Source organism: Manacus vitellinus, unplaced genomic scaffold (genome assembly GCF_001715985.3).
Source record: "Manacus vitellinus isolate BGI_N305 unplaced genomic scaffold, ASM171598v3 scaffold_6_pilon, whole genome shotgun sequence".
Taxonomy (NCBI): domain Eukaryota; kingdom Metazoa; phylum Chordata; class Aves; order Passeriformes; family Pipridae; genus Manacus; species Manacus vitellinus.
Genome location: NW_021940750.1, coordinates 15610036 through 15628404, shown reverse-complemented (window position 1 = coordinate 15628404; position 18369 = coordinate 15610036). Strand labels below are relative to the sequence as shown.

The 18369-nt window shown below is 34.1% G+C and overlaps 1 protein-coding gene across 3 annotated transcripts in view; it reads left to right on the top strand.

Moving 5' to 3' along the window:
- STRN3 (striatin 3) overlaps positions 1-18369 on the top strand; it is a 44461-nt gene that overhangs the window by 17576 nt on the left and 8516 nt on the right. For all 3 annotated transcript variants that reach the window (XM_018082588.1, XM_018082589.1, XM_008925002.2), the window contains exons 8-13: positions 2991-3131; positions 8200-8333; positions 14494-14669; positions 14801-14848; positions 16599-16720; positions 18096-18263. In XM_018082588.1, coding sequence (XP_017938077.1) covers positions 2991-3131; positions 8200-8333; positions 14494-14669; positions 14801-14848; positions 16599-16720; positions 18096-18263 — 789 coding nt within the window. The remainder of the gene's footprint in view (positions 1-2990; positions 3132-8199; positions 8334-14493; positions 14670-14800; positions 14849-16598; positions 16721-18095; positions 18264-18369) is intronic.

Here is an 18369-nt window from a genome sequence, read left to right as displayed (position 1 = left end):
AAAACAGCAACAAAAATCCACTACTCCACACTTAAATTTCCTTCATAATATCAGCTGCAAAATAATGCAAAGCTGTTTATTGAAGAGTTCCAAGTTTGATAAGATCAGTTTTGGCAGGTAAATTGGGATGACTGTTTTTCAGATATAGCCTGTCACATTTGCAGGGCATAATAGTGCAGGTGTTGTATATCTTGTTTTGTACTATCAGGTCAGCATAATGTGTTCTCAGCAATTTGAAAAACAGTTTTCACATCTTAAAATGTATGTGTACATCACTGTTGAAGTGAAAATACTCTTACTGTTTTTCCTTAGTTTTCTTGAAACTTGTCTTTTTTTTTTACTTTCCTGCTCTTTTCCCTTAGTGTAATTGTTCTGTTTGTTAAACAGTATCCACCCCATTCACTTTGCTAGCCTTGATTTCTGGAAATACAGTGTAATAGTTGATAGGCATGAAAATAGATCTGAATTTTACCTCTTCATTACCATCACCTTTAAGGATCCCTATGTTATATTCAGACTTGAACTGATACATCTCAGAGCTAATAGAAATCTGCTTAAGGTTTCTTATACTATAACTTTTCATCACTGAATGCTCACTTACCATTTCCCCTTTTGATCTCTGAAGGAGAATACACTGAGATGGTATTGTAAAGCATTCTTTTCTTTAAAAATCTCTTCATAACATTTAAAATACTTCACCAGTTATAGGAAGGTACACTTGCACTTATTTGAAAGCAGAAATCTGTGCTGTCTTCTGTAGTGGTGGCACAATCCTGAATACTGACATTTTTCGACATGAAATACACAGAAGCTGTGAGAACAGCATCTGCTCTCTTATAAGCTTCTCCCTGTATTGTATGATGGATTGAAGACTGTTCTGAGATTATGCATGAAGGACAAGAAGTGCTCAGACTTACTGGAAAACTTTAAAAGGCAAGGCTGTCCATCCCGTAACTTCTGGTTACTTCGGAGTATGCTTTAAGACAAACTTCTCATGCTCATATGTTTGGTGTGAAAGCACCTCCAAAAGATACTTTCAGTTTGGATATGAGTAATATTATAAGCTATTTTTGGTATTTTCCATCAATGTGTTGAACAGTTCATGTGTATCAGCATGGAGAAGACAAATGATTTTTATTCTGAAAAGCAAAGGTTTATTAAAGTAGACAGCTTAGAGTACCAGTCATTACTTTTATCGTGTCATTTATTGATTTCTCTATACAAGAACATATCTACTGTTGGTCATGGAGGTACCTCACTGATGGCCATCTGGAATAAAGACAAAAGCAAGCTTTGTGGCCTGTGTGGTAGAGACCTGTCCATTTTAAGAGTGACTTTTGTGTATGAGATCTTACCTCCTGACTGCAGTTAAGTATTGTACTTTTGAAATTAAATCCTATCAGTCTAGGCTATTCGAAAAAAGTTGGTTCAAAAAAAGCATTCCTCATTTTTATTATTTTACACTCACTTCAATAAGTGAGATCATGGGTTTCTAGATATACTTCTACACAAGAGTGGAATGAAACTTAACCACTCAAGTGATCTGTTGCAGAAGGGAAACTTTTGGAAGCCATTTTTATTCTCAAACAGCTTCTGGGTAGTAGCCTTTTTAAATTTAACTGGAATACTGAGTGTTCCATAAAGGAAAGAAAAAATATCAGAAGCGCAAAAAATATAAAGTGTATGTGAAGTTGTATTACTTCACAAAATGAAAATGTTTTGCAAATATTAATGAGAATTGTCATGTGGCATCCTTCAAGGGTATGTGTGGTATACTTGCTATGATTCTACTTCAAGAAATATTTTTTGTTTTCATCCCTCTCTGCAGGGAATTCTTCATTATCTTCAGAGAATTCAGGTTTTTTTAGATACTTATTTTTGAACACATTGACTTACCCAGTAAGATCTGAAATGATCAGATACTTTTTTAAAGAGTGTGTTTTAGTGTTCAACTGTTGAATGAACAGTTATGCTTTTGATAAGTCATCTGTTGCTATAGTCTTTACCTTTTACTTTTTTGAGAATAAAGGCTTTGTTTTAGTTTCCATTTCCTTTTTAATAAAAGTGGTACGTTTCACCTCAGAGTATAAGATCTTGTTCCCTAATGCTTCCTTTACTAAATGGTTTACAATATCTCTCTTGCAGTCCCAGGAAAGGCTGTTTCATTGGTTAAAAGCTGGTTAGTTCTTTCATCATTGTGGATTCTCTCACTGAAATACACTTTATGACTGAAGCTTGACTTTTTGATGTGGAAGCTGTAAAGGTGGAAGCAGGAATGAGTTTATTAATTTAAAAATATTTTAAATTATACTATTCCTATTTACTAGTGTCTGCGTAATTAAATGCACATATAATTCAACATGCTTTGTTTCTAGGGGCATGCTTTTATAATAAGGGTAATATACATCTGCAATTTCATACAGTGGTGGAAGTATTCTTGCTCTCATGTTTAATAAACACTTTATGCAATATAAATATCATTCAAAAGCAGGGAAAGTTAATTGTTCGTTGCACCCCCATTATGAATTGTCTGTACTTTTACCCTCATTTTTAAGCATATTTTTAATTTGCACTTCTGTTTTTCAGTGTTAAATTGTTTAGTATAGTTAAAGTTGTGTAATATTATTAGAAAATGTTTAATTCATATGTTTTTTTGTTTAATAGTTTATGTTCTTTTAATATTTGGCTTGACTTCAGTAGGGCTGTAAGATGATTTTTTTTCTCTTTCCTACAGGAAACTGTAGAATAGATCTACAGAACACAAAGGAGTATTGTTTGATTTAGTGAATTAAAATTATTTGCATGTAGTTTTCAGATTTGATGTATGAACTCCTTCTTTTGATTTCCGAAATATTAATAAACAAAAGCAAAGCACTATTTATTTTAAGGAGGTCCCATCAGTAATTATTCTTGTTTAATGGATTTTTAGACTTCAGTCAAGTCAAGCGGTAGCAATCAAATGAATCTTTGCTGCTGACATTAATTTACAGGAGTCAACAGGACAAAACTTCACGACATGATAGCTGATCTGGGCGATGATGAGATACCCCACATCCCTTCAGGAATCATTAATCAATCTAGGTCACCCTCTTCTAGAATGCCTGATCATGAAGGTGCAAGAGCAGAGGAAGGTACAAAAAATTCAGCTACTTATTATATTTCAGGAGTTTTTTTTTTTTTAGAAAGCACACGCTGTAATTTATTGTCCCCTCTGTAAAGCTTAATGAAATTGCAGATTGCCACGTTATTTTATTTGCAATTCTTCCCAAATGATTTTATGAGAATATGGCTTGAGTTTCTGTAGCTTATTGTAACTCACCATTATTTCATAAGTATTTTAAAATATCTTTATGTACAGCAGTGTGTTCTGAAACTATTCACTATTAAACTCCTGTTTGCAGACACCCCCCCCTTCCCCATTAGCAACACCTTTCACAAATAGGTTGTATTTATTTAGGGGAAAAAAGGTGAGTATTAACATTGGATACACAGTTTGGATTTTAAAGTGAAAAGTGGTGGCTTAAGTTACAGGACTAATTTGTCTCTTTTCCTCAAGTTTAATGTTCTCTTTTTAAAAATTCTTTTGGTCTACATATACAAGTTTGTAAAGGCACTATTTATTTCTTTATAAAGTATTTGTTTTGTTTCAGGATTATCTTAGACAACGGAAGTTAGTGGCACGCTTTTATCTAAAAAGTGAAAAACCTTGTATTCAGCCTTTAAGTATTTTGTTTTAAAGGAATGATTTTCCTTGCATTAACTTTGAGATTAAAATACCATTATGTAAATTCTGTCCTCAGAACATATTTATTCATAATACTCTGACATATTCAGATTTGGCTCCTTTAGGATGATCTTTGACCCATAAGCCCTGGCATAGTAGCGCCTGTACCAGAAGTGGAATTTGTGTTGCTACTGATCCTTGTAATCTGTTGGTTCTCCTTTTCTTTCTTCACCCTTGGCCCCACAAATGCCTGTCACCAGGCAAGCAGAAAAATAGAACTGTTGCAAGGAAGTTTTTTTGTTGCTCTCCCAAACTTATTTTACAAATGTCTCCTTTACTGCCTTCCTTTTCATCTTTGTTTTTATTTACAACTTAAAGATGAACCAGTATCAAATTTACCTGTGGAGTGCAATTGGAAAACCTCCTGGTGAAAGTTCCACTTGCTAAAACGTGTAGACATATATTTAGGTTGTATTTAGGTTTAGTGTTTACCTGCTCTAAGTTGCCTGTTCGCCTTGTTAAGGTATGAAAGGCACGTGACCCTACAGTTACAATTTCTTCAGTCTGTCTTGGGCTATTTTTCTTTGACCATACACGTTGTGCAAAGGAACACGGACCTTCATTGTTAAGAGCAGGCCATATAGGGCTGTTATCTCTGTTAGAGACTTTAGATCTAAAATAATATTGGACAAAGCAATCTTTCTGAAGAAATAGATGCTAAATTTGAATTTGCTAGGGACCGTTTTGTGTTGCCTGGTTCCCGTAGCACAAACACTGTGCTGCCCTTCAAATAAAGATTGTTTACACTCTTTTCAAATAAACTGTTGTTATTGCTTTCAGGTTGATATCTTCATGCTGTTTAATGTGTCCATTTGTTTTCAACTTGTCGGTGTAGTTTGGCCTTTATTCATTAAGAGGAGTAATATTAATATCTCTGTCATCTTATCTGGTAATTGTGGGTTCTGCATAGTTTTTAAACTTGAGTATTAGAGTGTAACTTTTGCTGTTTCTATCCTGAATACTATGTGGCTTTTTGAGTTTTTGTTTTTACCATATGGTGCAAAGCTGCAAATGAACAGTGTTGTATTTGAATTCCTTCTAGGTGTGTCACAAAGCCAAATAGTCCATTATCATAAAATGCAGATTTTTTTGCACCGTGTGGTACAAATGCAGATTTTAGTCATTTATTCAGCTGCGTTTTAAAAGCTAAGTTTTTGCAGATAACTTTAGGTTTTTTTCCTGGGACACACTAGCCTATGCTTGATGAATGTTACAAAGCCATAATTTTCTTGTGAGTGTGTGAAAGGTTGATGTTACACTTTGAAATATTACAGTTCTGAGGTAGTGGTTGATAATTTTGTTTTCATCTAGAGGAGAAAGTGTTATTGAACTTACTTTTTTTTTTTTCTTGAGGGGGTTTCAGGGAGGAACTGAATCTGACTGGCAGGGAACGTATCTTTTATGCCTCTAAAGGGGGGGGGGGGGGCTGGTTTTTTTTCCCACTCTCAAGTGCCTGGTTGAATATGATGAGGAAATTGTTATGCTGTAATTGGACTTAATAGTTTTGGTCATGAGAAAGTGGGGTTTCCATTTCCACATATGGCATGACTTTCCGAAAGAGATTCAACTGCAGCATGATTCACCATCCAGTGTATTCTACAGAGAATTGCTCTCTACACTGGTTGTTTTCCTTTTTAGTATCTATAGATTGTGGAGGTGTCAATCTACAGATTGACAGAATAAAGCATTAACAGCTAATTGCTTGGGTATTAACAGCTGCTTTTGGTGTACCACATATTAAATTTGTGGAAAACAAGATTAAGATGTTGCTGTCATCTAACAGACAACAGCAGCCTATATGAATAAATATATCTGATTAGAGATTAAAGCAGTTTCACTTTGTACAAATATTGCTGCTTGATTTTTATTTAATTGTATATGACGTCAAGAACTTAAAGGTAAGAAGTGCTGGTTAGGATTGGCCGAGCAAATATTTATTATTACCATTTTATATTTTAATATTTCAATATTTATTCAATATTTATTTCACCTACAAAGAAACTTGTAGTATCACATTTTTACTTTATATTTATTGATTGCAAACTCAGTTAAACATATATATTATGCTATGAGGATAATATTGTACTGTTTGTACTTGGATATTTTTTTAAAAATGAAAAGCACTAAAAAGTAATTTCTTAACTCTCATTTGCATATATCTATTGATGCATTGTTTTTGATATGCAGAGATGTGCATCTTTATTTTTAGTAACTATATCATGCATCATTCATTGTGCTACTATTCTGCCTTTTCTTTTTTACAAAAGCATCTTGCAACCATTTTTAAACTTCTCAAATATGCTTTATTTTAAAATAATAATTTAAATAATTTAAATCATAATTAAATAAAAATAATATAAAATAACATAATTAAAAATAATTAAATAAATTAAATTACACAACGTATGATAAATTCATATTGAAAACTTTAGTATTGAGAAATATTCTTCTAAATTTTGGATAGCATTAATTTTGAAGCTTTAAGTAGATATTCACATCATGAGAATAAAACTTGCTGAATTTATAATATAAACTTTATAATATAATTTTTAGCATAAAGCATAAAAAAGCTGATCTGTTAAGGTCTGATAACATATATTTCACAAAGAATTAGTATGACAAGTTATGGAACTTACCTAAACCTTGTGGGCCTGTCCTGAAGATTGAATAGGAGTAACAGTAAGGTAAATAGGTGCTTTGTAGGAATACAACATTTTATGAAATATGAATGGTTTGCAATAGACTGTCAAATTGAGAGTTTTAGTAAAATATTAATGCAAACGAAAAGTTTATTCATATAAGGGCATGGTAAGCCACTTTGGGCTGTTGATGTAATGTAGCATTCTTATGAGTTAAGACCTCTGTATGGACTGTGCATGTTTTAAAAAGAAGTGACTGTGCATAGTTGGAGTACTCTCCTCTCTTTTTATGTAAGTGTAGGAACAGCAATCTTTATTCTTGCATAGATTGTTAGATTCTCACATCCAGTTATGTTGGCTGTTGGTAATAAGGTTACTTCTTAGCAATACAGTAGCTCTCAAGCATTAGAACTTGTTTTATTCTTGAGAAGTGAATTTTTTGATCTAGCTGGACTGGCTCCTCTTTGTGTAGCCATAACAAGGATGCCAGGCATCTGTGACTTTACACCTGGTCTTAGTTACTTTTCTGCAGTGCGAGTGGAACAGAACTAGGGTACTGTTCAGAGAGTGGCAATATGAAATGGTGAAGATGCATGTTCGAAACAGCAATATGTTGATTATTAGTCCTCTTGTTTGGAACTACTTTTACAAGACAAAGAAACAGGATATGGATGTTTTTCACATCTGGAAGCTTTATGTTCTCTGAGTTACAAGGGATTTCTGAGAGGAGTAGAAACAAGGAGTGGTGTTAAAGTGAGACTGTGACTCTCCCTGCCAGATCAGTAAAATTCAAAAGTCAACCAAGTTTAATGTTTCAAGATGTCAAATATCATTTGCAGATGCTTGTACTTAGCTCACACATAGCTTAATTTTACATACTTTATTTAACAAGTATTGCAATTTCTGCATGGAAAGGAATACTGAGAAGTAAAAACAACTTCTGAGTTATGCTGAAGCATTACAATGTTTAAACCTTCATTCCTATTCCTTACTGCTAAATTGATGTTTGTGGGTAGACAGAGATTTACGGAATTGTTGAGGAGTGTAAAGAATATGGGTGAATATTTGAAACTTTATTATTCAGATGTGAATTTATAATAACTGGTTATATATAACTTTTATTTATTCTAAATTATAAGTAACAGAATTGTTAAATTTTAATTTGGGGAAGGCTTAGCTAACCAAGATAAGTAACAGTTGAGTGTACTTCAAATTAGTTTCTCTGTATGATTTTGGATTCTGAGAGATGAAATGAATGAAGAAAAGATGTTTTCATTTTTTTCAGTCATCTGAAAAAACTCAAAGTAGAAGAGATGTTTTGCAGGAGTCTTTCGCCCAAGAGATAAAAAATACTTAAATATGGAAGTAGAGATATTTGACTAGTATAAAGCACAGAGACTTATTTGCAAGTGGATAGAAGGCAGAAAGCACATAATGAACAAAATACTTAGCTGAGAATTTGGAGACCTGGGATGTACATTTGATGTTGCAATGTAAAGTAACGTCAGTCAAGTCACTTGTCAATAGTATTGAACACCTCTGTAAAGTAAGTTGAAATCAAATGACAAAGCATGACATCAGAATTGTGTATGTAATATGTGTGTGTGTTTGCACATGTGTGCGTGTCTTCATGCTTTTTTTTTTAGTTGGGGCCGTGTGTAGTACATACAAGTTCAGTTTTAAACTCTGCTTTACTGTTAAGTGATGAATAATGCAGCTTTTCATCAGTTTGAATTATTACATTGAGACTTAAAGAAACTGTTTTGTTCTTTGTAGCTGAACCAATAACGTTTCCACCTGGAGGAGGCAAGTCATTTATTATGGGTTCTGATGATGTGTTGTTAAGTGTACTGGGCCTTGGAGACCTTGCAGACTTGACAGTAACAAATGATGCAGACTATAGTTATGATGTAAGTGCAATTTTATTTTAAAATTCTTTATACAGTTTAATCAATAATAGTTGGGTCCCCTCTCCTCCATCCTGAACATTACAGTTGCAGAGAACAGAGGTTTCATTAGCAAAAGCTACTCCTTGGGAGGGAGGGCAGAGCACCTTGTGAATGAGCTAAGTAATTTGGGTAAACCGGAATTAAGTGAGATGACATGGTTTTTCCTGTGTAAATAATTTAATTCAGATTTTGTCACTGGGAGAGTATGTTATGACATAAAATACATGTCGATGTCTTAACATGAATTTGAACAAAAATGGCAATTATACACTGAAATGGAGTATTGAGAAGACATAGCATAAAACATAATATTGATATTAAGTTATTTCTTTGTTGTCCCTTTTGTGATTATGTAGTGTTAACAACATAGACTATATATAGAAGTATATTTCAGATGTAAGCTTTTATGGGGTACTTTTATGGGATGCTTTTATTATAGTCCAGAGTATTCTAACATTCCTTTGACTGTGTTCATTAAGCTTCTACTAATAATGTTACATGAATTTTTCATTGGTTAGTAACATTGAATGGCTGGTTAGGGAAGTGTTCAGGTAAGTTTTGCATGTGGTATTGTACTTAATATGTCTTGTGATATTGGCTTGTTGGTTGTGTTGTATTGGGATTTCCTTTTTTTGGTTGGGAGTGGAGAGTTGGGGTTTCTTAAGTTATGGTTGGTAAGGTACCTCTCTGTTTCTCTAACTTTTGAAGTTAGATAGATGATGTTTATACTGGAAACCATTACTAAGAATTTTATTAACATCTGAGAATCTGCAAAGTGAAGAAATAAATTGTTTATACTTTTTACAGGGTCTGAAAATATTTGTGTGTGACTACACACCTATTTTTTAATCATAGTTGTCCTTTGGTATTTAAAATGGGTAGCATTAGTAATTACTGTAATGAAGTAAGAGCTAATACTTAGGTTTCTCCATTATTGCAGGGTGTTACATTACATAGTTGGATTTCCTGAAAAAGAAATGAAAATGTTAATTATCCATCCTATTTCTGGACTGTATAAAAATAAATGAAAGACCTTTTTAAAATATTTTGAGTCCTTTGTAAAATTGTGTAATATATCATCCTGTTCACAGTAGAGAATAGTTTTCAGGTTCTGTTTCATTTCACATGACATAACACTTCCAGGAAATCACATAATATCAGGTCTTTGCATCTTAACTTTCTCAGTATTTTGCCTTCTGTTCAGCTAAACCTGTTGTGTAATCACTTCTAAAATATGTCTGACTTGAGGATCATGTATAATTGTTTAGAAAATTATCACTTTTTTTTTTAAAGTTTCAGTGAAATCTATAAGCAAGTGACATTCAAAGAAACAAAAGTTCAAAAGCATCAATTCTAAATGCTTTAAAGGCAGCTTAAACTTGAAATATCCAGAACTGGATGTTCCTAACTACTACTCCTAACCAGTAGTAAATTCCCCTGGAAAGTACGAAGTTGAATAGTTTGGGAGCTTGTTTTGCACAGTGCTTTATTTACTTGGTTCTAACTTCTAAAATGCTTCTGTCTCTAGGTTTATCAAGGAATTAAGAAAAGTGTTTTAATGCTAACTTGAAAAAATAAAACCATTTCTTTTTAAGCAGGTTAGAATCTCAAATCATGCTTATGAACTTGGCAGTTGATTGGTATATTTTCCTTAAGTGTTTTTCCTAATTTACTGACACTAAATATGAGGCATCTAAATCTAAATGGTGTACTTTCAGTAGTGAGGCAGCTGCAATTGTGAGATTAGGTCAAAAATTGTAGTTGCACTGAATTTTATATATGTCCTATTCCCAAGTTCAGAACTTTGGAATGTCAAGGTCTGCTGGGTCACACTTACCAACTTCATTAAATATATGAAGGTAGCGTGACAACATTTGGCTCTTAAGGCACATGTTTGTAACCACAGAATTTTTATGATACTTTTTTCTTTTAAAAATCTGCAATATTTGTTAAGCAGCCTACTTTCTCCTTCTGGCCACCAAAATCCCAAGTCAGCCTGTATGCTGGAAAATTAATGCATGGACTAATTAGTATGGCCAGCCTTCATGTTGGTCTGTAATACTGTGTTTTGCCTGGCTCCATTCTTGGTTGGCTGTTTTTAGTGTCATGAAAATGATTGTCAATTGCAATTAATAGCATAAATTTCAGTATCTGTACAACTCCTTTATTAGCAGAATACTTTATATCTCTATTATAGGTCATTATTTCCCGTTGTTCTCCAATTAGCTCTCTGTTGAGAATTACTGGGAACAAGTAATTAGAGGTAACAAGTTCCTGGGCTGAAGTGTGATAGCAGTGTGGAAGAACAGTGAGAAGCATCACTGTTTTTGTACTTTCTCTTCCACGTTTTTAGTTGGTTTTAGCTATTGTCAGAGACCAACACTGAGCTGGAAGTATCTTAGATCAAAAGAATGCAATCATTAATATGTTCTGATGCCATAATGGCAAATATATGCCATACTTCTTTCTATGCTAAAGCGATTGCAAGAATGTCTTTTATGTAAAAGAAGAAATCTGTGACGTCTCCTTCAAGAATCCTAGCAGTGTAGGGGAAGTTGGTCTGTAGAGGATGGCTGTGAGAGACTTTCAGAAGCAGTGTTGGTTTTGAGGAAAACATCGTGCTTGACTGCAAATTGCAGCTTTGCAGTATATTACTGTCTCTTGTCAACTGTAACTTCTTTATGAAACAGTGTATCACCATTTTCCTTGTTCTGAGATGGAGGAATATATACAGGTGAGCCAAGACTAAACTCAGGAAGCATTACCATAAATAATATAATTGACATCAACTGATCAAACTGTTACATGAGAATCTGTGATACTTGTGACAAGTACAGTTTCTATGGTGCAAAGTGTGATGCATAATAGAATTTGAAGTTGCTTTTGCTCTGGGGAAACTTAAAGCAGAGAACAAGTGATAAATACACAAGTATGAAATACTGCCTGAACTAATAAGGAATTTGCAGCAGAATTAGTTGGAAGTTTGAAGGTTTTAGTGATCCTGTAGAAGAAGTTGATCTTACTGCTTCAGTGTAGTTGAATTTTCAAAATTTTCTCAGAGACTCTACAATAGAGACTCTTTAATTTCAGCTTGGTTTGGGAGGTGTGTGGAAAGAGGCTATTTCATGGTTTAATACTTGGCATATAAAGGAGACAAAAGATAGAAGTAGGGGTTTGTTTTCTTACTGGACCATTCACCAAATAGAAATGAGATGTGATTGACCAAAATTGTCACTTGATTTCCCTGCTTCCTGTCCAGTCCTCCTTTCCCAGTACTCTTAGGTTATCTTCTGTCTTTCAAAGCATAGGTGAAAAATACATGGTGGCTTCTGACTTCATGTGTCAGAAAAGACAAACATAAAGTATCAAATAAGACAGATGGCAAGAATTTTTTTTTATATTTGTATTTAAGAAGACTTTGTCCTGTCTTGGATCTGAAAGAGACTGAAATTCAGGTATTATTAGTTCTTTCTCAGGTTGAAAATTCCTTGATAGTTATTGATTTCTAAAATTGTTTCCTCGTAACTGTGGATTTGCAGCACAATCACACCTTGAAGTGTCACACTTTAGAACATTGACATACAGTGTCACATTTTACTTCTTTTCCATTATACCTCTGGCCCATTTTGTATCTCACATTTATCTTTTGTAATCATCAAATCCCTTTTCCAAGTCCTTGACTGTGTTTTTCTGAGGTGGGGTTGGGTTTTTTGTTTGGGGTTTGGTTTTTTTTTAAATATACTACGGGTTAGCTTTTTTTTCCTAGAGATTGCAAGGATCTCTTTAAAGATGTGTCAGTTGATCTCTTGCAGTAAGGATGTCAAGGTTCATTAGAAACATGAATGGGGGAAAAGAATTAAAAAATAAAAAATTGGTTTATTTATAACTAGATTTCTAGTAAGATGTACATGGTGTGTTCTAAAAGAATTGAGATTTTCAGTTTGTTTTAAAAACATGAAGGCTTTAAAGCTATACTTAAAATGGGAAATGTACCTTATTTCTCATAACTTGTGTAAATTCTGTACCTTGCATTTTAGAAGATTCCTCTGTACTGCTGAAAATGAAATTACCATTGCAACAGGCCGTTTAACAGCAACAACAACAAATTTAATGAACTCTCTTCCTCTTTTGAAAAATAAGGACCACCATATTCAGTCCTGGTTTTCTTGAATGACTCTTCATCACAACTGTAACAGAAATTATTGTGACATGGGTGCACATTGCATCCAAAGAATTTGAAGTCTTCTGCATAGTCTGGGACATAATATCATGTGCTAAAATTAAGCATTGCTATTTCAAATTTTTGACATTTGTTTCTCTAAGCCCCAGATCACTACAATTACATGAGACAACATGAGTTAGCGAGGTGGGTGAATACCTTATGTAATGAGGATTAAAATCACCAAGAGACTCCTATTTTCTAGAAAAGTACCATTTTTTCTTTATTTCCCCCCGCTTCTCTTACCCATTCGGGGAGGCAAATAAATACATAGTTTGGTCTGAAATCTATTAAGTTTAATGCAGAACTCCAGAATTCCACTCTGCTCTGCTTCCTGAAACAAAAAATTATTCTTTTTATAAAGCTTGTGTATAATATGCAGTGTAGTGCTAAATAACTTAAATCTCAGTAAAAATATTGCAGTATTCAGTGTAATCTGAAGTAGGAGGATTGCAAACCAAATGCTTTTTTGTTATATGTATTTCTTGATCGGTACTAAAAAACCCCTAAAAATTCAGGTTGCATGTCTGGTATAACAAGTTTCTGTGGCTTGATCTGAATTTGGTAAAGTTTGCACTTGGGACAAAAATTTACATTAATATAAGGGAAAAGCAAATGTCTGCACATCTGTAACTCATAACAGTAAATGTTATGGTCTGAACCTGTTTGTTTTGATTGGATAAACTGAATTTAGTTTGAGTGAGTAGTGGTAATTCAGTCCTCATTATAGATTTGGTCCAAGAATACTTATTACAGTATATGTTAAATTATTCTCTGGTTTTTATTTTCAGTCTTGACAGATATAAGGTACTAAGATTTTATTAACTATAGGAGATTTTAGTCTCTTATTAACTTGGGATGTTAAGATATTCAGACCTGCAGTTGAGAAACATGCTTTAACAGTTACATAGTGAATAGATAGTAAGGCAGAGGATAGGATTAGCTTCCATTCATTCTTAGTTTGTTAATTTTGGTTATCTAATTAAAGTCAGTTTTCTAAACTCCCTTTAGGGAAAGAGTTTGTGATGGAGGCTTAGAATGGGATGTAGTCTTTTAAGGGTCTGCTCTGCATAGATTTAAATTGTATTCAAAGTACTAGAAAGGCCTGAGGTTTTCTGGTAACTCTTCTGAGTTACCTATAATTAATATTAAGCAGCTGTAATTATTGTATTTTAACCTAACAGTCTGTAGGTTAAGAATATGAATTGGATGTTCACAACATATATAAATGTAGAGTTTGCATATATTGCTTCATAAAGCAGCCAAATTATTGTCTCACAAATATATTTAAAATTCATTAAAAACGTCAAAAAATATTTGTATGTAATGTTACATTTAAAATCATGACAAATGTGTCTTGAAATTTCAGTTACCTATTTCTGTGTACATACCTTCGCCTGTAGAAGTATTAAGGAATTATATATGTTTCCTGTCAATCCCAGTCACTCCTCTGAGAAGAAGCACTCACTAAGCACCTGAAATTTGTTTTTATTGTGTTTAAGTGATAAATGAGCTTTTGACAGCTGTAATCTCTTCCTGGGGTGGAGACAACATGATAAGCAATGACAATTTCTCTTTCTTCAAGGTAGAAGAATTAAAGTATCATGCATTAAAACCAGTTTTTGAAAATCAAGGCTTCTTGTCTGTGTATTTAACATTATATTCCATTCCAGTCTGGGATAATGGAAACCATTACAATAGAAAGATTTGCAGACTACCTTGCATGCTAGACAGGGATTGTAGGTATGCATGTAGACTAATCAATAGATAAATGTAAACTTAAGAGTGAACATGTATTAGCTGAATCAAGCATAGCGTGTTTTCCTAAAACACAGGGGGATGTATATATTACGTATTTTTAAATCCAAGATAAAATTACTCCTTTCCTCTTCTTCTTTTAAGTTGCCAGCTAATAAAGATGCCTTCCGAAAGACATGGAACCCTAAGTATACGCTACGCAGTCATTTTGATGGAGTACGAGCATTAGCTTTTCATCCTGTAGAGCCTGTGCTGGTTACAGCCTCTGAGGACCATACTCTAAAACTTTGGAATTTGCAGAAAACAGTTCCTGCCAAAAAGCAAGTATATGGGTTTTTATAAAACATCAATTGTGTTTTAAGTACCTTTGAAATTAATTAAACACTCACATTTTCAGAGTTTTTCAGTAGACGCTTCACGTAATATAATAACTTTTTTCTTTCTCTTTCAGGAGTGCCTCTTTAGATGTAGAACCCATCTACACGTTTAGGGCCCACATGTAAGTGTTTGACATCATTCGTGGTTGATAAATATATTGTCATTATCTCATGTATTCTTAAGAAACATCAGTGTAATAGCCACAAATCTATTCTGTTTTTACCTTGTGTAGACAAGTTGCATTATCCTTGGTAAAACAGGTTAATACTGAGTCCCTGTCATTAATTGCACTGTCCATGATAACACAAGAAGAACAGAAAGTGGCAAATGTGATTAGTTGCAGTGGAAGGGAGAAATTGTAGATGGTGATAATGAAATCACCTGAGACATGTCTTGGACTGTGGATTTTTTATATATAATATATGGTAAAGATAAGTAATGTAGATGTTACTAGTCTTGCTTAGTACCTTCAGATACAGGTCTGAGTCTCAGTGATTTTTTTCAGCTTGTGTTAACTGTTTTGTTACTGCCTGAGTTTCACTTGCTAATTATGAATTCTGCTTTCTTTCAATAAGAAGGCAAGACAAAAATACACAGTTGATAGCCAGAGTAGTTTGAATGTACTTTGCTTTTATAAGTAAAGATCCAGTCTCCAACCCAGTTAGCAGGTAAGCTTCACAAGAGTTTCCATAAGCACGGAAGTAGGTAACACTTCTTATGCTGGCCTCAACAACAACAAAAGGAAATAAATTTGTGGGTTTATTAGGAAATCAACACATTCTATTGTCTCACCCTCCTCCTTCCCTTATGCTGTGTGGTAGAATGTAATGTGTACTTTTGTGTTTATTAACTAAAGTGTAAAACACTCTGCCCCAGGATTGGGAGACTAATTTGTCCTCATGTTGAAATATGTTCTTGTGGGGTCACTGACTAGTTTTCTCCTTCAGATCTCTTTCTCTGTCCAAATTTGGGCTATTATTTGGATATTTGTTAGTGAATACCAAAAGGTAAGGTTTGGGGAAGTTTTAATACAGAACTAATGCCTACCCCTGTGGCTCTAGTGTGACATAACAAAGTAATTTTACTATTTTTCCTCTCAAGCAAGCATTAAGCAACATTACCTTTCAACCTATCTTCATTCTTCACTTTGCTGAATACATGGATGGATTCAGCCAATAGTCTTCCTTGTCAACATTTTCAAAGATATAATTCTAGTTTGCTTATCTGCTCTTATTTATATCATGAGCATGGCCTGTCAAATGACCCAGGTGTCTAATTTTGGGGATATGGTTTTACAGCACAGTTAAATCTGTGTTAGTAGTGTGTCCAAAAGAGTAGACCTGGTTCTTCCTTTGGGCTACCACTTGTGCTTATCTGGTATCACAGCAAACAGGTTCAAGAACTTAAACAGTGGAAGTTTAACCTTGGCCAAAAGGTACAATTTCTAGGATCATTTCTCTGAACAGTTTTCCAGGATGTAGGTTACTATCCATTTCTAAATGTAGGCTGAGAAAATAGTTGCCAGGGAGGCAACTACAGCCACTGATTTCAGCACAGCTAGCTGTTAGATTGGCATAGATACACTGTAAAAACCCACCATTTGTAGGTGTACTTAATTCTGAGAAATAAGGTGGTGGTCTTTTGAGTTGCTTCAATTTGCATAGTTTTAGTTAATTTGTTATGATTCTTTTAATAGAGATTGATATCACTTGTTGAGACTTAAAATGTTTTAATAGTATTGTTTCTTTGGAGTTTATGGGATTTTTAACTGCTTAATACAATCCAAATGTTTTTTGAAAGTCAGTAGCCAAATTTTTACTTCTATCCTGTAGGCAGTATCAATCAGCTTCTTTTTCTTTGTCTCCCAATAGTGGACCTGTGTTGTCATTGGCAATTAGTTCCAATGGAGAACAGTGTTTCAGTGGTGGTGTTGATGCAACCATCCAGTGGTGGAACATGCCTAGCCCTAATGTGGATCCATATGATACCTATGGTAAATACCTTTTAAAACATAAACATCTTATGACCATTGTCTTCAAAATTAATTTTCTACTTGATGTTAATCTGTTTTCTAGTGCTTTTATCATCTAAACTGTGTGTTTTCAACTTTTTATGTGTGGTAAACATTAGTTTACCCATTAGTTTACCACAAGTTCCCACTTAAATTGGTGATGTGCTTTGTGTAGAATTGTAATAGGGAGACATAGCAATTCCTGAGATTTATACAGTAAAGAAGAAGTTAATCCAAACTTTCATTTTTGAGAAGCAAAAAATTTTGAAACCAAATTGCAACTTTTGAATGATTACTTATTTTTTCATTGATAGAAATTTACCAGAAAATTAAGACAAGTGTACTCAAATTCTATGTCCTGTGTTTCTGATTTGCATCTCAGTTCCCTATCTTTAGATGTCTTTAATTTTAGATGTCTCTAAAATTAAATAGCTGATAACTGTTTGGAAAACTGTGCATCCCTCTCCTGCCACTGATGGTGATCATGTCAGTGTAATGAATGGCCTACTACAACACTCAGGCTGCATTATCTGTGGCAGTGAGAGGAGGAGTAGGTACTGTCTTGCACCAATTCAGGAAAAGCACTACACCCTGTCCCTTAAAACCAGTGTATTCTCCAATTGTGCCTCTCTGCTAAAAATATATTCAATGCAGTCTAATCACTAAAAATGGTCCAATTTGTTCATGCTGGTAGGATTTGATGGTATAGTTTTTATGGGCCTCAGACAAAACTGCCTCTACTCAAGTGACAGAGTTATTGTTAAAAGGGAGAGCTCTAATAGGACGTTTTCCTTCCTAAAGCTTGTTTGCAGGCTCTTGGGTTGCAAGACCAACTTGTTTTTTCTAGTTTTCCACAAGACTAAATTTTAGTGATTTACCTGACTTCATGCCTTTCCATTTATCTTTTTCTCCCACTTCTCTACTCAAAGCCTGGTACAGAATAGATATAAAAACCCTCTATAAAAGACAACTACAAATTATCCAGGAGGTAAAAATAAGATTCTCAGGTCCCCAAGAGAAATAGCTTGTTTTAATTATTAGGGTGCTTGAGAGTTTTAGAACATACCCTTGTGTCAGCAGAATATGTTGAGTAAAAACAGCATTAAGCATCAGTGGGTTTTGTGGTTTGAGTTTTTTTGTTTGCTTTTCTGTTTGGTTGGTTGGGTTTTTTTTTTTGAGAAAGATGGCAGTGGTTGTGCCATGGACCTCCTGTGCAATATTCTAACTGTTGCTTAAACAGAAAGGGCAGGTGGGATATACGACTGTTTTATGTGGAATTTAATTTATGTTTAGGTACAATACTTACTTAATGTTTCTTCACTAAAAAGGTTTCATTTCTGAACTTTTTTTTTTCCAGAGCCAAACGTTCTAGCTGGCACATTAATTGCTCACACAGATGCAGTCTGGGGTCTTGCTTACAGTGGTGTAAAGAATCACTTACTCTCTTGTTCAGCAGATGGCACTATTAGGTTGTGGAATCCGCCAGAAAAAATTCCCTGTATTTGCACTTACAATGGAGAGAAAGGTAACTTTTTGCAGTGGTTTTGAAAATCAGTTGTGAGGCAGCTGATGATGCATCCAGGCTCATTAATTCAATTTATCCAAATTAGGTAAAAGAGCTAAAGGAAGAA